Raw genomic sequence first — 23,265 nt, 5'->3', positions numbered from 1 at the left:
CTTATGGGGGCATGATGTGTGGACGCTAAACGTCTGTTGCGTCAAAATGGTGGAGCCCGTGTGTATAGGGCACCGCAATTTTGACACCCTCGTCATGTGCTGGGGTGAGCCCAGTATGGGTGGTGTGCCCTCAGCCAACCCCTAGCATGTGACAGGGGTGCCGCAAAGGCCTGTCTGGATTGGGCCAGTGATACCTTTTTTGGGCACTCTGCTTCTAAAGAGTAGAAGCCTAGGGGCATTTCACACTACACAATTATACCACAACAGTTCCACTTTTGCTGCCATGACTAATCCTGAGGTCTATAGTTTGGTTATGCAATACACATAAGTTCCAGACCCCCCACATAAGGCAAAATGCATATGCTCGAGCCCCATTTGATATACTGGGGTTCGTGCTTGTGGCATGGCCGCGGTGAGGTTTCAGTGTAAGCTGAAAGCCGCATATAGTGCAACCATATATGGCTCGGGTGTACTGTACAGCTTTCTGACAGAGAATTCGAAGTACACCCCCCCCCCAAAAAACCCCTGGAAATCCCAGGATTCCATACAATGGAACTGTGAAAATTAAAGTGGGATCATAGAGCTACAACTGTGTGGTGTGAAAGGGCCTCAGGAATTTTCAGACAAAGGAAACAGTGTATTGAAGCTTACTTTAGTCATTCAAGGTTCACTAGTGATCCAAAAATTGGCTGCAGCCACCCATTCCTAACAATTATTTTAGCTCTCAAAAAAAAAAAAAAAAAAAAAGTCAGCATTGTCCCTTGGGCTCTGGCGTAACACTGTTCTGGAACTAAGGGCCAGAGCAGACAGGCCAAAATAAAGCTGCTTCGGGTCACTTTGAAGGTATGCTGTTTAAATGACACACACATCTTAAGAGGCCAGAAGCCACACTCCAGTCCTAAGGACTAGAACGCAACTTTGGTGCAACTTCTGGCCTCTTAAGATGTGTGTGTCATTTAAACAGCACACCTCCAAAGTGACCTGAAGCAGCTTTATTTTGGCCCTGTCTGTATGGGACTCACAGATGTTGTGGGATGTATAAGTATTTGCCAGCTAGACTGATCCTATTGCTACTCTTACTTCTGTAAAAGTAAGTAGAATGAAAGAGAGGTCCACTTGTGGGAAGAAACAAAGGGCCCCACCAAATCAATTAGGTCTGCAGACTCTTGAGCATTAGAAAAGTAGGGAAGGCTGGACATTTCTCTGCCCTCTCAGTTTTTATACATCATATTTAAAGATTATTGTGAATTATTATAAAACTTCTATGGTGCCTTCTCTTCTGGAAAAGGGACCTCAACTGCCACAACAAAGCATATTTGGTTGTACCATATTTTTTTACATTACCTGTTTTTGTCTATATTTGTGACTCTCACATAATGATCAGATGAATTTTGCAAGGTGTCATTCATGTACATCCATATTTCGTCTTCTGGTTTGGGATATGCCTCATAGGTCACTATTAAACCCACATTTTCTCCATCATTGACATACACAGTTGTGTTTGTGGAAGTTGATAAACTGACATATCCTTTACCTGGGGGTTGAAATAGGAAACCATTATTTAAAAAAAAAAATCACTGGAATCTTTCTCAGTTTTTCTCCCTAAGCACATATAATTAAAATCAAGGTCAATGTCAGAAAGTAAATTTACTGGCAAAAGTATGTCATATATTGCAATGTGTAGAAAAGAAGCCTTATCACTTGAAGGTAAGAGTGAGTGCCAATGACATTTTATTGAATGAAGAGAGCAGTAACTCTTCATGTTTCACAAAAGATTCTTTCCTTCTGTACAGACAATTGTATGGATCCAGCCACTGCTTTCCTTGGGTCGTTCAAATCTATGGAACTTATGGCTCAATTTATGTATCTGCTTATGCATTTACTTTATTTAACTTTGGCCTATATTCAAAATTTAACTTGGTTCACAAAACAAAAACAGCTGCATAAATACAACGAAGTTCAACGTAGCATAATAAACCACTGAAATAATAAAACCACCTACAACTAAAAGGTCAAAGAAGCAGCCATAAAATAAAAACCAAAACAGTACAAATTAATAGAAAACCATCTGATCATTTTAAAGTTTTAACTCCACCATTAGGTTAGTGGTTGACAACTAGAATGATGTGACTAACTTTTCCCACTCCTGCTCACTGCAGATTTCTGTTCCTGCCCTAACCTACTCTGAAAAGTATCCTAATCCTCAGGAGCAAGTTTGGAATGTGAACAGGGCAGATACTGGAGGGTAAGGGAATTGCCTCTTGTCCTAGTTCCACTTGTGGAAGCAGTTCCATCACTGGAACAACCATACAGGACTGTGCTAATTTAATGTGAAATAACACCATCTAAGAAGCAGAGGAAACTGGAGGGGTGGGGGTTGCCGCGAGAAAACCTTTTTGCCAATTATGGATAAAGACATGTTCAAAATGCTCCTGCTAATTACAGCACATGAATATGTTCCTCATCAGTTTAGCACTTATGGTAATTTTAATATTTAAAAAGTACTATGTGTCAGGAATCCAGCACTCTGGGGCAGCTTTTCAGGAAAGCATGTTAATAAACAGCACAACGTAAGCACCGTTGATGGCTCTTGACGGAACTAATCTGGAGTGTGTGTTGCAAAACAATGGACCAGGCTTTTAAGTGAACCTGGAAATCAAAGCTTTCACACTAAAATGTGCTCTTTGGACACAATCCAGCATATCTCCAGGTGCAGTTTCTCCCATTCGTTCCTCCCTGCTCAGTTACCAGAGAAGGCTTTATTTCATGGGCTCTCCATTCAGAAAGTAAATAACATGTTAATGCAGGGGGCAAGTTCTTCTCAATCACAGCAACCATTTTATGAGGTTAGACTTTCCAAAAAGGTCCACCAGAGTGGCAGACAGGCTGCACATCAATTCTGCAGTCTCGAGCCCCAAATAGCATTTCTATTTTCTACATTTTTAAAAAAGGAGACTCTTCTATAAAGCCAGGTGTGTGCCTCCCTATACCATGTTCTGATCACACAAAATAAAGTTTTCAGGATACCAAAAGTGACTTCTGGACACTACTTACCGTATATGTTCGACTATAAGTCGACCTCATGTATAAGTCGAGGACAGGTTTTGGGGCCAAAATTATGGACCCATGTATAAGTCGAGGGTAAAATTTAGGGGCATGTAACAAAGGATCTATGAAGCAAAGGAAAACAATGCCAAAGAACTTTAAAAATTTCAGCAGGAATCACTGTTTGTGCTCATATTAAATGCTGGATGGATGAGAGAGTAGAAGGGGGTCAATGCTTTTACACACTTCCTTTTTATCAGGGGATGGTTCCATATATATATATATATATATATATATATATATATGACTTAAAGTACAGTACTTACACTGACCTGTGTATAGGTTGACTAAGATTTCTTGGGTCAATTTTTGACTAAAATTTCTAGACTTATACATGAGTATATACAGTATTTCAGAATGGATATGTTACTGCCTGCAGTGTATCCAGAGGTAAGCTGTAGGTGGAGGGAGAAGCTGGACCCACTGCAATTGCCCAACTCTGTTCTATGGTCTTCAGTATGAAAGTACAATCTTATAATCCCTCTCTACCTAGAAGACAGTTTTACTGAGTTTCCGCAAGTAAGCACAATGAGAGAAAATGATGAGAGAAAAGTGTGTATCACTTTGTACACTTTTTAAGTATGGAAAGATTTGTAAATACTATCAAGTGATTATGTTAGCACTATTTTCATTTACATCTTTGTGCAACTCTTTTATCATGTTTAAGAATATAAGATGAAACTTGCTGGCAAGGCCATCATTCAGCTTCCACAGTCGATAAGGGAGCATGAGCACATGGTATTTCTACGCATGTGCCACAGCAACAGAAGAATGGTACTTCTAATGCTGTAAGTAATGTTATACCTTTGTGGCTAGTAGCCATTGATAACCATATTCTCCAGTAATGTATCTATCATTTCATTCTGTTTAAATTTTATTTTCATTTTGAACTTGGTTTGTACATGACTATATAAAAGATCTATGAACACAAAAACAAGCAGTCACCAGGAGGTTTTTCTGCAAGAATGGGAAGGCATAGCTTACAGATGCATACACTCTTGCAACAACTCACACCACTCAGAAGCATCTGGCTAAAATTCAGGAACATGGCAGTGGCATAAAAGAATTCTATTTTCTGGTTCAAGGGTGAAAACAAAGTACATGGGGAATTGTTCCTGTGGAAGCCTCTGAGAAGAGTGATTCTCTTTTAAAACCAAACATGCAGCTCTCATGCAGATTTTTTTTCAACTATGTGTTTTTGTTTTATTTTTACTTCTGTGGCTGATTTTCACCAGTGCACAGTTGAGTGGAAGTGTATATTTCTCAACAGGTTCTGGGGGTGGGGAAGACTTTGGACCAGGACCTGCTGAAGTTGTCCACATCTGATGAATATAACACCCAATTGTGTGCTAGAGCATTCAGGATTCAGAGTGGTTTACTTAAATGTAAAATACATTTAGCAATCTCAAGGCTTCCAGACTTAATAGTGCATATCACACAAAAGAATACATGCACCACCCTTCACAAAAATCTCTCCTGCCTATAACAAATGGACCTTTATGTGAAAAACAGAATATGAAGAAGATATAATGTTCAATATATTTTAATTAGTTAGAATTATATTCAATTGAGAGTTTTTTTTCAAGTTAGCATTAATGTTCTTTGTAACTTCTGTGTTCATTATAACTCTAACAAAACCTGGATAACTTGTTTTATCTGCATTTCATAAATGCATACAATGTGTATATCACAACCCGTGTGTGTGCTTTTTGTTCACAATCTTGTTTTCAAGGTTGCTGCTGTATAACTAATATGTTCTTAAGCATAACACTAAAAATAAACAATACATATCTCTAATGATCTTCCTTTTTTCTCCCTTTCACCCTCAATAGGCTGGACAATACATAAAATACATATAGAATCATAGAATCTGGTGCAGAAATATTACACATCTTCAATGTTACTATTTACCTAGTACTTTCAAGGTTACAGTGACATTCAATGTTCCAAAAGGGTTGCTTCCTTGGCACGTGAATGCTCCAGAATCATTAACTCCCACTGAACGGATGCTCAGCGTTAATTTTCGTTCATATCCATAATCACCCACATTCTTGCTTCTGCTTGTAAGATTCTGTTGGCAAGGGGGGGAAATTAACATCTAAGATACAGTGTACACAGCATCTTTCCCAGATAAATTAAAAATAGATGTAATTATAACTTCACCATATTAATATTCATAACTTAAAACCAGAATAATAAGCCATCATGACAAACATGTCACTGGAACCTCTCCATACAAAACAACGACATTCTCAAAGCTTTCTCTGGAAGAAAAAAATGTCCTTCATAGAGTACTATGCACGCACGCACACATACACACCCCTTTTTCTGCTTACTTCCTTTCTTTAGATCCACTCCTACATCCTTGGTATTCTGCCTTTTTTCTGGTAATAACTTCATAAGAGGTTTGTCCTTATTCAGATAAATGCAGTCTTTCTCCTTCCAATATTATCTCATCAGCAAGGATACCACTACAGCTTGTTTTCTGCTGTGCCCTTTCAGGTTATTACATGACATAGGTCACACTGGCAGAGCAAGACTTACAACAGAGCCACTTCACAGCAGTGGGGTGAGACTATACCAGTTTGAAGGAGAAAAGGCTGCCTTGGTTAGCAGCTGCATCACTTAGGACAGGACTTGGGACTAGCCCAGGACATTTTGTTGCCTGAGACAACAGACAAGATGGCACACATCCCTTTCTATATATAGAAGAACTTTACTCTGACATTAGAGGAAGGGGCTGTGTCTTCCACCAAGCTGAAAAGAACAGGTGAGCTTAGGGAATGTAAGGAAGGCCACTTGGCACACATACCTGTATCTTCCAACAACTTGATCCCTTTCCTGGCCCACATCTCTAGTACCTACTATCTCACACTTATTAATAGCAGGACCAGCTCTTGTTTTTGTTAACCAACCAGACCCACAGTCTCAGCAAAGGAAAGATGATGCAACAGTCCCCACAGTGCTGAGGTGACAAAGTAAGGATTTCCAACTGGCCTGAGGTTGCAGGGAGGGAGCATGCATTTCTAAGGCTAGCACCTGATCTATAGCAATAGCAGCTACATTTCTATACTGCTTCATACTGAGTAAGCAGTCTCTAAGCGGTTTACAATGTGTAAGCTAATTGCCCCCAACAAACTGGGTAGTAATTTTAGTGACTTTGGAAGGATGTTTGGCTGTAAGTGAGTGGCTGCAGTATCAGAATTTAACCATTGCACCACTAGGGCTCCCAATAGAGATTGGGGAGAGGGGTCACTTTTTTGGACTACAACTTCCAGAATCAATCAACCACCACAATATTCATTCTCCAAAGTAATTTGTTTTTCAAGCTCTACTGTTTTTCTAGTGGATATCAGTTTTACCAGTGTTATCCTACACAGTTTCAAGACAATTTTTTATTGGAATTCTTCATTTCCAGTTCAGAAACTTGCCCATGCCTCATGCAAATATTATTGCTAGGTTTTTATTCACACAAATATGAAAAAGAGAATGCAGGGCCAAAAGGTGCAAAATATGAGCATAAGAAGCCAACAAATGAAAAACCAGTTTTTGAATAAAAAATTTATAATGATCTTGGAAGTATCCCAGAAGTCCCATCTGCAGGGCCCATATCTGACAGTTGCCAATGAGGCTGTGCTTTGAGTGGGTGATCTGGAAATTACCATCACACAAAGTACTTAAGAGACCCAAGGTCTGACAGGGGTGTTGGATTAGCACAGAATGGCATCTAGGACTCTAGAGAGACATTACTCAGGGCATATTTTTCCCAAGGCCATGAGATTTATCTAGCATTACAATGCCACGTGAATCTTTTTTCTACCCACACCCCTGTTGTTGATTATGTATTCTAATCACCCCCATTAACAGTGAATTGTACTCAGTAAGGTAAGAAGCACTTTTATTGGGAAGTTTTGTGTCCCATCTCATCCCCTGTCCCTGACTGCCCATGCCAATACCAGGTGCTGTAGGCTAGATTTCAGAGGAAGAAAATGGCAAAACCACCTTTTAGTATTCCTTGTCTAAGAAAATTCTATGAAATTCATAGTGTCACCACAAATCGACAGGCAATTTCTAGGCACATATGCACACACATGCGCTCAAATTATAAGACAGGCCACAGATAATCTCTCAATTTCTATGATTCTGCAGACTAGAGTTCAATTCCCAGATTGGCCATGAAATGCACTGGATGACATTGAGTAAGTCACATGCTTTCATCCTCAGGGGTAAGCTATGGCAATGTTCCTCTGAACAAATCGTGCCAAGAAAACACCATGATAAAGCTGCCATGAATCTGAAACAACTTAAAGCGACACAACAACGATTCAGAGACAGCTGAATCATTACCTCAAAGGAGCAGCTGCTACAGAAACTGTTTTTCTGCACAGGTGGGGCCCCCAGAACTATTTTGCTATGATGATTCCTTCTGCCCTGTTTCAGTCTCTCTGACACACTTGTTGCTTGCCATTAATGACTTAGGGGCTATACAGACTGCCCCTAAGGGGCAGCATGTAGCCACCCCTTTCCTGGCTGGATCAGGGCCGTGGAAACCTTATGCCGCGGCCCTGATCTGGCTTCTTGAGGACGCAAAAAGAAGCGGCAAAAAGCAGCGGCAAAAAGCAGCTCCTTTTTGCACCCTTCAAAGGGCACCACAGCCACAGCAACACGACAGTATGGTGCCCCTTCGGTGCTGCATCATGTGGATGCAGCATGGAGTCGTGCCATGATGCCACGCGCTGTCTGGAATGGCACACAGCATCATGATGCCCTGGTGATGGAGTTGGGGCATCCAGCATCACGACGCTGTGCCCTGACTCTGGCCATGGGTCGGCACAAATTGCCAGTCTGTACAGGGCCTGAGAAACCCAAAGATCATTCCAACCCATGTAGAACTCAGCCAATCAAAGGATTCTCCTTGAAAATAATAGATGATGATGATGATGATGATGATGATGATGATGATGATGACGACAATGAGAGCAGTGATTTCTGAGTTCAACTGCAAGCCTTTTTCATTCCCAGGGTAACCATCACATTAGGAGCATGAAACAGTTTGAATAGTTTTAATCTCTACTACCAAGCCTTGCCGTTCCTGTTAGCCCTAATCTCCCCCCAACTCTGGCCCGCCTCTTTCGATTGAAGGAGGAAAGGGTTAAAAATTGCTGAGACTATTATGAATCAACAAATGACAAACTTCAGGACTTACAACATCATGACATACAGTCTGGTTTGCTATTGGAACGTTAGCAAGGAAATCTAGGGAACTTCAGTATCAGAGATCTAAAGGGTTCAAGTGGGAGAACTATTTGCTTCAGGCCTTCAAGATCCTCATCTTGAATGTCTAAGCTCTTTATCCAATTTCTTTCTTTTTTTAATAGAGAAGCTTTGGTTTTTAATTATATGTACAAGATCAATGTGTAACATTGACATGCAAACTGACAGTTCAGACCCTGAAACCTAATAATGTTTATTTTAAGAATGCAACTACCAAAATCCCCAAGCCACCATGGCAGCTCTACTTCTCCCCTGATCATCATGTCTAACACATCTCTGCCTTTATATTGTTTTGCAAAACCTGTGTCACATTCAACACACAGTTGCCTGTTTGGGGGTTGCTTTTTTAAAAGAAAGAAACCTTTAAAACCTTACATAGGGGCTCTCCAAACCGCCCCAAAGGGATGGGCTGGAGGCACACAGTTTCCCTCCGGGGGGACACTGCAGCAGCCAAACCACGCAACGTCCCTCCGGATCAAAAAGTACCCAGAAAAATTGGTTCTTTTTAGCGCGCAGGGACAACATATTCCATGTGCCACGCTTGCATCATGCACATGCACCACATGTAAAGATGGCACTGTCTATATATGTTAGGGTTCTGGAGTGCGCAAATGCTGCATGGTCTGGACCCCTAAAATTGGTCCCAGACCACCACAAACCGGCCTTATAAATGCATTTGGAGCCCTTTTTGCAATCTGCTTTTGGATTACAACACCTACTAGCAGAGAATAGCCAGTGATCATAGGTGATAGGAGTTACAGTTGAAAACATTTAGCATCACAAAGTCAGGGAAACTGGGACATAACAGTTTTTTTAAACAGTTCTCACTTGTAATCCTATAAATAAATACCCTGAAGGCACCAGAGCCTGATCTTGGAAGCTAGGCAAGGTCTGGCCTGACTAGTACTTGGAAAGGAACACCAGGTACTGTAGGCTGTATTTCAAAGGAAGACAATAGCAAAACACATAGTTTTTTGCTTTAAAAAACCCCCATAAAATTCATGAGGTCACCATAAATTGGCAGGCAATTTGAAGGCACACACACTCTCAATCAAAAATACTAGGCTTGCCTTACCAATATCAAAACACGTGATATAAAATATGAATGATAGCGAAGATATAAACATGGGTAACTATGGTTAAAAGGATGAAGACAAAACAGAGAATCAAAGCCACTAAGGAACAAAGACTGGGAAAACAGCATGGAATCCAAAACTGCAATTGCATAACTGTCTTGTTAGTTGCTCTGAACTGGAATGACAACTTCTTGTTAAAATGAAGCAAACAAAGTAGATGGGAAGTCATGACATTTAAATTCAGAAGCTCGTGTCAGTTAGGGCACATTCACAGTAGAGTTTTTGTAGTGAGGAGATCCAAGGAGATTTGATGTTGCAATTCCAAACTAAAGTTCCCAGTACATTTCATCCGATTGAATATCTCCGGTTGACATTCACACTACCGTAAGTACTGATTTAAAATGGAGCCTCCATATCAAATGCATTCAACCATTCTCGGTTTTTTTTTAAACTGTCAATCAAATGATGTGCAGCTGCTGTCAATCAAATGATCCACTGTCATAGTTGGTGACATGACTCTGCATCCGCAATAATATGTCATTTTGCCAACAGAAACAGGAAGGTCCACAGGTGGAAGGGCAAAGACCCCAAGTGAAGTGGGATGTTCCACCCCTCTGCACATAACTCCTCCCATCAGCCTTGGAGGATGGCAATGGCAAGCTCATCTGAACAACCCTTGCCAAAAAACCCATGATAGGTTCACCTTGGGGGTGTCACACTATCTCAGCCTCAGAGGTTGACGATGGCAAGCCCCTCTAAAGAACCCTTGTCAAGAAATCCCCGTGTTTGGTTTGCCTTGGGGAAAGTCACATTGTCTCAACCTTGGAGGATGGGGATGGCAAGTCCCTCTGAAGAACCCTTGCCAAGAAACCCCTGCGAAACCCCTTGGAAGCTATGCAAATGCAATGGTGCGAAGAAACTGTCAAACTTTTTTTTAAAAAAAAAAAAAAGTACCACAAGCCGCACCATGTTTCCGAAAGAACCAACTCCATGACTTTGGCGATGTCTAGGCATCAGGCATCAGTGCAGATAAGGGGACTAATTCACTGGTAGAAGAGGAAAACAGTTGCACTGTCAGGGACCACCTGACAGTGTGGGGAATTTGAATCCATTGGATTTAAAGAACCGGTATCTTCACTCACGCAACCATGAGCACCAAGAGGATAAAAATAATGGCGATTTGCCACCATGTCCTGTGGGATGGTTATGTTCCACCCTCCTGCCCACTCTCTGCCCATTACCCCTCCCTCCTGGGTGACCCGCTGGAATCAGCAGCACATTTCCATTGGCGGCTCCCTAAAAAATCCCCAGTGCTTTTGAAAAGATGAGGAAAATGCATCAGTTGCAAAAGGACCAGGTTAAGGAGGATCCCCCTCCCCCGAAATTCAGATCGGGGAAAACCAGCACAAGTATGAATTGGTTTCCAAACTTGTTTATAACGTATCGTAGTGTGAATGCACCCTTAGACACTTCAGACAAATCCACAGATTGTTGTCAGTAATGGCTTGCTGAATCCACCTCAACAGCCACCCGAGGCAACTGCTTCATATTTCCTCAGAGCAAAGTCTTCTTGTAAAGGGTGCTGGGCAGGAAGGCCTAGAAATTCTTGAAAGGCTGGGCGTCTACTTGAGATTTGTCAAAGCTATTGTTCTGGTTAACAACACTTTTCAGGATTTTTGTTTTGTCACAACTAATGAAGTATACACCCCCAATGTCATCCTGTGGTGTTTTCAAAGATTGCTCTTTTCAAGTACATTAGTTAAGACTGATGGTGTATAATGAACTCACCGCGTTGCCTTGAAAAATCCAATTAGCCCGCAGAGTGCTATCTACATCCCTGATTGTGCACGTAACTTCAAATTCTTCGCCTTCTTTAAGAAGCTGGTCGACTTTGGATAAGGTGATGTCTGGAAGGGATTTGTGAACTGGAAAACAATTTAGACATGCATTATTTTTCATTACGTGCAGAGCCTTTAAGAGAGAAATGAGGAAGTGAAATTAACAATTATTAATTTCTCAATAAAATGTCACATCTTCCATAGTTTATTTTAAATCTCTGTAAAACATTAGAACAGTATCCTCATGTGAAGGAGATCCTTTAGTTAAAACATGGAAACATCTACCGGCACTTTACATAAAATGCACAGGTAACTATGCAATATTTAATCCCACAAAGGCTAAGGACCAAGCTGGAAACATGTACCACAAGCATTTTTATAAGGTTAAAACTCATAGCCTTGTTATCTATTCATGAAAGCTGACTGTACTGTACTATTAGAGTAAAATAATTATCTAATTCAGGGGTGGGCAACCTTTTCTATGTCAAGGGCCACTTTCTCTTGGGAATAATCTGTCAAGGGCCAGGTCCCAGACATGTGGGAGAAGTCACCAAAGCCCAAAACGAGTGAATCCCCCCACCTTTTCTCACAATCCCACCCCATTCTCTCTTCTGGGCTCCTGGAGATGGGACAGTACTGCAGAGGCCTAAACTGATCACTTGCAGAAGGCTTCTGAAATTAGGCTGAGGGGCACATGATATTAGACTGAGGTTGCATGTGTCATGACAAATGTAGGTTGCCCACCATATCCAGTCTTGTATAAAAGAACTTTACTGGTTGCCTAAACGGTAGAAGCACAGAACTATGTTCTAGTTGTTAGTAAGACATTGCAGACCATACAAAGGTATGTATTACCTGGCCGCACAATAAGGTTGATGGTTTCTGACTCTTTTTCCACTCCATGGTGTTGTGCTACACACCGGTAACAACCTAAAAATGATCTCTGTACATTTTTTATGGTAATTCCTTTCTGAGGATCAGGTATCAACGCAATATTCTCAGGGAGAGACTTGGAATTTTTACATCTTTTCAAAGTGAAATTTGAAATGTCTGGGTCTGTCACTGGGCACTGAATAAGAGCATCACTGTCTTCAACTGCAATTACCATAGGCTCAGAAAAGAACAGAACTTTTGGATCTGAAATGAAAACAAAAAATCATTTTCCTGATGACTACATATTAAAGCACAGTTGTTCAGATAAGAATGCAACAGGTAAAAAAAAACCAAACACCACAAAACACCCAGGTTTTCCCCCTTGCTTAGCATATTAAATTACTCGTATATTCCCTCTTACAATGCCTTCATGTCTACAATTTAAGCAATTCATGCTCTGTTTTTTAGTATTACCTGGCACTCACATAATTCAATGAACCACGTCAGACTATCCAAGACTTCTTTGTTAGGTTTCCTTTAATTCCCTGGAAGCATTTACTGATTCCCTAGGCTTACAGGATCTAGGAAACACTACCATACAGAACTGTTCCAAGGAAAGCAAGAGCGTTTCTTGGCAAAGTAACAGTTTCTCATGTATCAATATCTGAGGAAGAAGAAATACTAATGATGAGCTCTGACTATTTGCGATTGGTAGGGAAGAGAGAACAAAAGGAAGGATGCATGCATCCATCTGTTCCCGTCAGGTCTTGCTTTCTTGGAGATGGTTCATAACAGTGAGCCACAAATACTACCATCACCACCAGAGCATGTCTGGTGGACACAAAGATCTATCATGAAAGTACTTCTAAGAAACAACCAATATAGATAATGGAAGAAGCAGGATGCATTAGGAAAAAAGGATTGAACACTGAATCTAGAATGAAAAAGGAAAGAAACATAAGGAACAGTAGATCCCCTCCCCCAGGAAAAAAGAATCTTACCACCAAGGTCCAAAAAAGCACTTTCAAAAATCCTTCCTGCAAACAGAAAACAAACCCAAAAAACAAAACAAACAAATAACTCCAAAAGAATACACTTCACTGTATTTCCCCACAAGCACCGTCATTGGAATTTTGATATACAAAGGAATCTGGAAACTAAAGTGGTCAATGAACAAAGTCCATTTTAATCCCCTGCTTTGGCAATTTCTCTTAGTGGGGCTGTTTTGGAAGCAGACTATCTGTTTTTAACTGCTTGGATCCCATATTGGTCCAAATTTCTTTAGCTGGATCTGCTATGAATCCAATTCAGACTGATCCAATTGAATTTGGAATCCAATCCTAATCTGTCCAATTCAGTTCAGTTAAATATTTTGCAAAGCCCTAATAAAAACAGCAGATGGCAGGAGGAAATGGAGGAAGACTATGAAGGGGGCAATGGAACGGAGGAAGATGACAAGAAAACTAAAGTGGGGGAAGGAGAGAGGCAATAATGAAAATAATTGTTCTGAAATAGGGCTAGAAAACTTCCAAGGCTACTTCTAACCTTGCGCAAATAATCAGGGGCAGCATATGTAAAGAGGGGGTGTACCCTAAAGGCATGAAACACTGAAGATGACATAAAGTGAGTTTAACTTTTGCTTAATTTCTAGTGTCTACCTCAGAGGATTAGGAGCTACCTTTCTGTCAGCATTATCTTCTGTTTGAAGTGTGCCCTAAATGCACAAATCCATCTAATCCAGCACTCAGTTTCAAACACACTTGGCCAGCCAGGTACCTTTGGACATTTCATAAGAATTCCCAACATTTGATGGCCAGAAGGAGCACTGATGAGGACTATGTTAGGGGCTGGTGAGCAAATAATACTGTGTTCAAGTTGAATGTGACTACCTTCTGGTTTCCTGCAATTCGACTTCCACAGCTTGCTTGTGAAAATGGAGAGTTTGCTTGTATCAGCAAAGCTAATGGGATACGTAATTGTTGAGCATAAATTTTGTAGCACTACTGAAATGCCTACTTGATTTAAAAAGTAAGGATCTAAAGCTCTCTGTACAAATGAATATTTACCCAATTATCATTGAACCTTTAGTTCTAACTGAAAAATCAAAAATATCTGCTAGACCACATTTGTCTGAGTGTTAAGAAAACACGGTAACATACTATTCCAGATCTACCATAAACATTTAAGTCATGAAAAAATTTGGAACAAATGCATGGACATACTGGCCAATATATCACAAAAAGGACAGGTTCTGGGCCTCATTGAACTTTTATTCCAAATGTTTTAAACACACTCTTCATTTTCTAACTCAAGGATAGAGAACTTTCCTGAAATTGAGAGCTTTAACTATTTTATTGATTATAAATATTTTTTTCATTGTTTATTACATAACTGAAAATATGTATACCTCACCCTATATTGTATTATCTCAGGTGGCAAATGACAAAATCACTCTATTGTATTTATGGTATTTACAACATGGGCCTTCAAATATAATTTGAGATAAACTGAGCATACGTCCAGTTGTTGGTATCAATTAGAGTAGACCCACTGAATCAAAGGGGACTTCATGAATGAACACTTACATATGTTCTGCTGGTTCAATGGCTCTATACTCTATCAAAGGTAAACAACTGAATTATAAGCAGAGTTTTGAGTCAGCGACATACTTCAGTTATTCGCAATATGCAGATTCCCAAACCAGAGGAAAGACTAAAAATATATATTTACTCTCCTGGAAATCTGTGAAGTATTTTTAGGTCACCGGAAGAACACAACAGATTAAATTATAGGTGCTTTTCAAAAAAGGAAATGAATTAATTACTTTGTTTATACTTTCCAGTTCATCCTATTGTGTGTCAGCAGACTCTGCGGGCCGGAGGGGAGGGGGATATAATATAAATCCCCATTTCACTTCTATTTCCTTTTGTTTATTTAGCATGAAATGTATTCTGCACACTAACATTCACACTTCAGTTCATTATCATGAACTGTTTTTCCCATCTCATTAACAAATGGGGATTCCTGTGGAAAATGTGCGATCAGATGTTTAATCCCATTGTAACAGAAAAGAACCTTAATAGAAGTCTTAACTGGCAGGGAAGGTTACTTCTATCAACTACAATCTTGAAAATATCTAAACACTACCCTCACCATCTCAAATCCACAGATCCTGAGTCCACAGTGATAAGAAAACTGAGATGAATGCATAAACATCATTCTCCATCCTTGCTAACGGCTTTCCAACGTTTCCAACTGTTTGGAAGTATTGAACTGTCTCTTCCATAAAGAAGGTAGACATCTAATGCAAGAGAATGGTGTGTGCAACTCTCACAACTCAGGGTTCTAGGAGACTAATGCTCATGAGGTATACTGGGAAAAGGTGAATTGTTATGCTACTAATAGGACATGGTTATGCTACTAATAGGACATTCACTTATGTATCGAAGGGTCCTATTCATAAAATCTGGATAAGATTGGGAACTACATAAGAGAGGCAGGTCATGTAGGATACTCCCACATCAATGCTGTTGGACCTCAAGGAGACTAATACAGGAAATTCCTACATGAAATACAATAGGGAAGAAACAACCATCTTGCACTAGAAGCTAGCAAGGAGTCCTTCCCTCCACCACTTGACCACACTGGGACAATTTCAGACAATTGCCAATATATTTAATTTTCATAGAAATGTAACTGCCTTTCACCCTGCATGGCAGGAGAAGGCAAGGTGCAGCCTATAGGTTGTGTATGGCTCCCATAATCTCATTGTGTGGCTGCTGAAGATGAATTGACTCCGCATTCACCTCAACACTCAGAACAAGCAGAAAAGAAAAGGAGAAGAAATGAGAAATCAGAAATCAACAGATTCTGCATGTATGAACTATTCCTTAAGACTGCACATCAAAAGCATGTCTTGTGGGCCATATGTGGACCTTGCTGTGAAGTTGCTAGGCACACCTGAAACCTACCTGCTACCTTCCCAATTTTTTTTAAATAAACAGATAACTAAAAGGAAAACTACTGGAAACACTACAAAACATGTAGTGTTTTTGCTTTCCGCTTCTACCACTAACCCCCCCCCAAACCATAAAAACCAACCATATTCTGACCAACTCCCCAAATCATAAGAAATTTTGGGAGTGGTGTGCAATTCGCAGGTGGGGGTGGTCCTCATACCCTCTGCAATTGTTCATTCCTGCCCTAAGCACTGCCATGAAAAGGTTATGGACATTTTGGGGAAATGGGCCTGGTGGCGCAGTGGTTAAATGCCTGTACTGCAGCCATTCACTCGATACCACAAGGTTGCGAGTTCAAGACCAGCAAAAGGGCCCAAGCTCGACTCAGGCTTGCATCCTTCCGAGGTCGCTAAAATGAGTACCCAGACTGTTGGGGGCAAATTAGCTTACTTGCTAATTGGCTTACTTGCTGTTCACCGCTATGATCTTTGGAATAGCGGTATATAAATAAAAAACAAAACAAAACAAAAAAACACAATATGTATTGCCCTTTTGCTGGTACTTCCAAAAATCCTTTGAGTTCACAGAACAGCAGCTGGCCACTGCATCAGAAGAGTCTTTAGAAAGCTACACTCCAGATCTTCAGCGTCCTTCATTTTATATTAGTCTCAGGAGGTTTTGGCTCATTTGGAGATCTTTCCAATCTGCTCATGGAGACAGCCACAGCCTGAGCATTACTAACACAAACAGCAATGTCTCAAAGGAATCTGTTTGAAGCCATGTTGTCCAAGACAAATCCCTTAGGTAATGTTTCCAAAGGGAGTTGCAGGAGCTCTACTCTTACTGGAAGTGAAATTCTGCCTCCAATTTCAGACAGAGGGTGATAGACTGGAGCTACCTGGTGGCAAGGGGATTGCATGCTACTTAAGTGCACTTCTGCTGTTGTTGTTGTTATTTCATATATCCCATCATAGATCCCCCTTCTTGTTCAAAACTGATTTAAAGGCTTTATTCATGGCTCAGACTGAATCAACTTAATATACATATCAGAGTGACTAAGGCAAAAACCTGATGGACAGGACAGCATGGGCCAAACCCATGCTATCCTGCCCGGGTCCCGCTTTGGGTCAGTCCTTGGGCTGGTGAGGCGACAGGAGTGTGTTTCCATGCCCACTTTCCACCATGACTTGGACCCACTACTGCCGCACTGCCTGTACCTACTTCTGTCATTGTGTCTGCTGAGACGATCCCCATCATGGTCTGTAAAGGTGACAATGGGGCACCTGCTATGAATACTTAGCTAGGCTCCCCCATCCAATGTCACAGGTCACGACGGGAGAGGGTCTTTACAGCAGATGTGATAGTAGAGGCAAGTATGGAGTGCATGGGGCCATCTGGTGTGCTGGCTTTCAATGGGGAAGGGGACACCATGAGTTACCACACCAGGTGACGCCAACCCTAGTGATGACACTGGAATATATACCTGCATATGAATGAGAATTTTTTGAAATGATGTATGTAGTGACCTTAGGCAAGTCACATTCTCTCAGTCTCAGACGAGGGGAAAGGTAAACCACCTCTGAACAAATCTTACCAACCCCCCCTCCCCCCCAAAAAAAAAACACAAACCCTTAAGATTCATCTTAGCGTCACCATAAACTGGAAATGACTTGAAGGCACACAACAAATGGAAAAAGAGACAGGAATGAAGATTGGATTAGGAAAAGACTGTTGTGAGAGATTCTGTTGTGAGTTGAATAAAAAGCTTATCAGTGTAATAAAATGCAGAGTGAATGTGAAGGACAATATAAAATAAGATAGAATTATTAAGTATAGAGAATTGCAGCACAATATTATTGACCTTATATTGCCTATAAACAAGTATTTCTGTTGAGGATTCTTAATCTAGGAGGGAGAAGTCTATTGAGAATCTACAAATAGGATTTTTCCTTTGATTTCTTTTTTGCTGGTTTGATTTTTCCCCCAGGACAGTAAATATTAAGGTAAAAATTATTTTTTTCAAGAATTATTTGTTCCAGTCTAGTCTACATGAAGGAAATTAATGTGCAATGAAGTAAAATAAACTGTATGTAAGATCGTGTGTGTGTGTGTATTATTTGGGGTGGGATGAGGTCCATATCTTTTATCAAGTTCTGAAAGGTATCCTTGGTCCAAAAAGGTTAAGAACCACTTATTTATCTGATGGAGCCTGGAGTCAGATGCAATTATATATAACAGCCTGTGACTGTAAATAACACTGTTACTATTGATACAGAGAGCTAGATATGCATAAAAGAAGAGGGAAAGAAAATGCTAGCGGCTTCTTACCTTTAACAAAGATGTAAATAGAGTCATTCAAGTTTTCTCTGTTTTTGCATATATACATCCCTGTGTCTCTGGGTCCAGCTTTAGCTATGTGAAATTTTTTATCTTTTAAATGTTTGGGCTTTGCTGATGGGTCCGCATTCTGGAAATGCCAGGTCACAGGGCCATCATAACTACAAACCAGATTTAATTCTTCCCCACTATTCACAACTAAAGGGGATCCTGATGGAGTGATAGACGGTCTTGTGCCACCTGCCAATATATAAATAAACAAACAAATAAGCAAGTAAATACATATTTGGTGATTGATGTTTTGTTTATACAAAATCAATTTTTTTAAATTCAATTTATTTTTTTAACCCTGCTGTACAGTGTTACTTTCATTTGTAATTTTATTTCGTTTGAACAAGATTACTAAAGTATTAGTTTTAATATTGGAGACCCCAATTCAGAGAAGCTTTACCTATAAAGACAGCAATGCGAACTTTGATTATATGCTTTTCTTGACCAAGTCTAGTCCTACAATCACTGTCTTATATGAGTATATAGGAACTTTCGTCTTCTCATCGAGTTTCCCTTGATGTAAATATTGAAAAGTACTCTGGTCTAAATCAATGGAGCATACATAAAAGTTCACTTACCACATATCATTTTTTTTTTTATTCATTAAAAAATTATAGTAAGGCCAGGCACTGGATGATCTCACTTACTGTTGTCTCTACACTGAGTGACAACATTTCTCCAGAGTTTCAAGTAGGAGCTCTATCTAGTTTTACCTGGAGATGCAAAGGATTCAATCTTGAACCTTGAAGACAAAAAGTAGATAGTACAGGTATATCACTAAGCTATGGGCTCTCCCCAATGAAACAGAAAGTGTTTATATCTATTCTGACTAATGTAGTAACCTCTATGTTCAAATAACACTTAAGTCATACATATGTCCATGTTTACTGCAAATGGCAGTTACTGAGCTTAAGGGGATCTGAAAACTGGATTAATTCTGGTCAAGTTTCTGTAGTATGGGTTGCTATCCATCAATATCCTTAAGATGTGGTCAGAGCTAGATGACTGTAACTTGTAAAAGAGATACATTTAACATAAGCTCTCACCATTTACCATTATAGCCTCAGCTGAAATCATGCCTGTCTGGTTATCTGATGCTTTCTTTGTTTCTATCAACTAGCACTGTGGCAATATATATGCAAGTACAACCCCACTTGGCTGACAATGTTCTGGCTTGATGCAGACAGGAAAAACCATTCACTTAATTGTTTCTTTCAAAAGTATATTCTACTTACTATTAGGGACAGTTAGCAAGCCAAGTCGATGATTGGAGTTTGCACAGATTATCACACAGCCTCAAATATGTTTATAAGAATCACAGAATCATAGAGTTGGAAGAGACCTCAAGGGCCATCCAGTCTAACATCCTGCCATGCAGGAACTCTCAATCAAAGCACCCCAACAGGTGGCTGTCCAGCCTCTTTTTAAAAACCACACTCTGAGGCAGCCCATTCCACTGTCAAAAAGCTATAACTGTCAGGAAGTTCTCCATAATGTTAAAGTGGAATCTCTTTTCCTGTGGTATCTCACCATCTTAGCAGCTCTTCAAAGCACAATGGATTACGAGAATGTCAGGTAAACACTACAGTTAGTGTGAAATCCACAGAAAGTGAAGTTCAATTAGAAAAGTGAAACACCATAAGGCAAAGATTGTCTAGAAACTTCCATTTCTAGACTCTAGAATAAGGTCAGATTCTCTAGAGAATCTAATAAATCAATAGAGAGCCTTTCAAATCAATGATAGTTGAGTGTGTTACATTGGATAACACTTTGGATAGTAGTAGGAAAACCTGAAATTAATTCCTATGAAAGCCATGAAAATCATGCATTCAATTAATGCATTGAACTCATGAGGAAGTGACTTCAACATCATAGCCAACTAGGGAAAGAATGTGCAAACTAGTCATGCTGAATTAACAGCAAATCACATGAAAGGCCTCATTCTGCAATGTCTCCCTCCTTTTCTGAGGTGTCCAGTCTACTCTAGCCTAGATCCAGCTGCCAATTCCAAACAATGAATCACGTGCTCAATCATATGTCAATGCTTAAGTAAATCATACTATTCCCATACACGCATGGAATTGTAGTTGTTCCTTTGCAATGCATGTGGAACAACAGCCTTCTTTCATTCTCTCCTTTACAAGTCATACGTTCAAAGGCTCCTGTTCTGCTTACAAAAGACCTTCTCTTCTAAATCAGAATGCACCTCTAACAAGGTAATCAATTTTCCTAACCATCATGAATGCAAAGTCACAGGACTGAGCTCTGTGTTTCCAAAGAACCATGGGTCCATTTATACTTTCCAGGAAGGGAAAACCAACACCATTTATGACTACAAAGCAACACAAGCCACACAGCAACATGACACAGTCATATGTCCAAAACACACAAAACGTTATTTTATTATAATATTATTGTTTTTAGATTTTATCATTTGTAATTTTAATGGATATAATTGTTTAACCTTTTTTTAAGGGAGGGGGAATTGTATATATTGTATTTTAATTGCTTTTTTTATGCTTGATGTTGTGTTTTTAATATGTTATACTGTTTAATATTGTCTTAAGGGGGGGGAGGGATAAAGTGTTTTTAATTGTTATATTTTATATTTTACTGTTGTCAACCGCCCGGATTGGTTTGCCATAGGGCGGTATATAAATATATTATTATTATTATTATTATTATTATTATTATTATTATTATTATTTAAAGGTTGTACACCGCTTTGTGGTAACAAAAAGCGGGATATAAATTAAAGTTTTATTATTATTATTATTATTATTTACACTGCAGAAATAATCCAGTTTGAGACCACTTTAACTGCCCTGGCTTAATGCTAGGGCATCCTGTGAATTTTAGCTTTGTGAGACGTTTAGCCTTCTCTGGGCCAAAACACATGGCCCGGTAAAGCCACCTTTTAGGTGGCTTGGAACATGGCATTTATACACTGCATGCCCCCAAGACGTCCGGAAGATGCCCTGGCCAATTACACAGGAGCCACTTCAAGACGCTCCAGGGGCATGGCGTTTACACACTGCATGCCGCTAGAGTGCCCTGGGGCTGCAGTGGGAGCGCCAAATACAGACAATTCAAACAAAACAGCCATCAGCCGTGTAAATAATGTTTGTTTTCTTGTTTGTTTAAATTATATCCTGCATTCTTCTTGCAAATCGGACCCATTGGGACTTCTTCTCTGTCTATGACTATAACAAATTTTAGGAAGATTATTCAACGCTCAGTAGGCAGTCATATATGGTTGCTGCACTATGTTCAGCCGTGAGGGTCATAACCAGAACTTTGAAAAGTTATTTTTGATGTTTACTGCAGTGAATACATTGCACCAATTTTGCTAGAATTTCATTGACTGCTATTCTGGAAACAAAAGAGCTATGATTTCATCTTTAAAGGCCTGTGTGTCTCAGCGAACTCTTGCTCCATATAACACCTGAAGTCATTTGATGAAGTCATTTGAAGTCTTGCTATGTGAGCTTCATGATTCTGTACAAGGGAGTTCCACAATGAGATGGCCTTCTGTTTCTGTGAAGTTAGTGGGATTGAGAGAAAGATTCTTCCAAAGATCTCAAAATTCAAACAGGTTTATATGGGGTGGTACAGTCTTTCAGATGGTCTGGACCCAAGTTTTATGGTCATGACACATTGAATTGTGCCTTGAAGTGAAGCTATTGCAATGGGTTCCCTGTACTCCACCCTGACCAACAGTCTAGTTACAGCATTTTGAATCTGTTGGGAGTTTCCAAACACTTTCTAAAGGTAGACCCATGTAGCATGTGTTACAGTAATCCATACAGGTTGTAATCAAATCACACATCACTGTGGCTAGATCAAGCATCTCCAAGAAAGGTGAACTAGTTAAAACTAGTTTTAACTGAAAATGCACGCCTTGGCCCTGCTGAAACTTGGGCATCCACATTCAGGAGTACAGTCGTTCCTCCTTTTCTGCAGCGTTGGGATCTGCAACCTCGCTCTTTGCAGATGGCGAGCAAGGAGGGAATAAAATGGCGTGCGTGGCCATTGAACTACATGGAACCCCAATACTGGTGAGTTTTCAGATTCACAGGGTGGGGGGGGGGGTCTGGATCAGATCCCCCATGAATCAGGATGACTGTATATCCAAGCCATCAGCCTATCGGAGGCTCAGGATGCACTTTCCCAGCCCTGCCATCTGAGATTCTTTTAGCCAGCAAAGACAGATTCAGACCCTCAAACTCTATACATATAAAGTGTAAGATGTGCCACTAAGTTAGGGCTTCTCAGAAATGCCAAATGGAATGTCAAGAAACCACAATAACTGAAATTTAGGGATGAAATTAAACAGCCATAATTTCTAGCTGGAGACATTCACTGGGGCATTTCAGTCATTCCTCAGAAAAGTGGGAGGAAAATCAGTTACCATATATACTCATCTATAAGTCAACCTGATATTAAGGTCTGGCTTTGTGGCCAAAATTATGGATTATGCCATGACCTGTGGATAGGTCAAGGGTAAAACCTGGTGGCTCCTTCAGTGTGTGTATGTGTGCGTATGGTAAGAGAGACTCTAACTGAGGCTTTCTGCTTCATTTCAGTTTTTGTTTCAGCCAGACTTGTGGGCGGGAGAAGGGACTCTTAAACAGCAGTATCAATCCATCACCTAGGACTCTTTCTGCTTGGCTCTTTCTTGCTAAACTCCTCGCGCAGTGCAATAATAATAATAATAATAATAATAATAATAATAATAATAATAATAATAAT

General features: G+C 40.1%; 1 protein-coding gene across 1 annotated transcript in view; it reads right to left on the bottom strand.

The window, feature by feature from the left end:
• The window catches only part of KIT (KIT proto-oncogene, receptor tyrosine kinase), a 94,960-nt gene that overhangs the window by 38,939 nt on the left and 32,756 nt on the right, over positions 1–23,265 (bottom strand). The window contains exons 2-6 of the mRNA XM_042466435.1: positions 18,454–18,702; positions 12,149–12,430; positions 11,244–11,380; positions 5,017–5,176; positions 1,345–1,534 (exon numbers count right to left, since the gene is read on the bottom strand). Of these exons, the coding sequence (XP_042322369.1) occupies positions 1,345–1,534; positions 5,017–5,176; positions 11,244–11,380; positions 12,149–12,430; positions 18,454–18,702 (1,018 nt within the window). The remainder of the gene's footprint in view (positions 1–1,344; positions 1,535–5,016; positions 5,177–11,243; positions 11,381–12,148; positions 12,431–18,453; positions 18,703–23,265) is intronic.

Source organism: Sceloporus undulatus, chromosome 5 (genome assembly GCF_019175285.1).
Source record: "Sceloporus undulatus isolate JIND9_A2432 ecotype Alabama chromosome 5, SceUnd_v1.1, whole genome shotgun sequence".
NCBI classification, from domain to species: domain Eukaryota; kingdom Metazoa; phylum Chordata; class Lepidosauria; order Squamata; family Phrynosomatidae; genus Sceloporus; species Sceloporus undulatus.
Note: the sequence above shows the minus strand (reverse complement) of the source record. Positions and strands in the feature narration are given on the sequence as shown.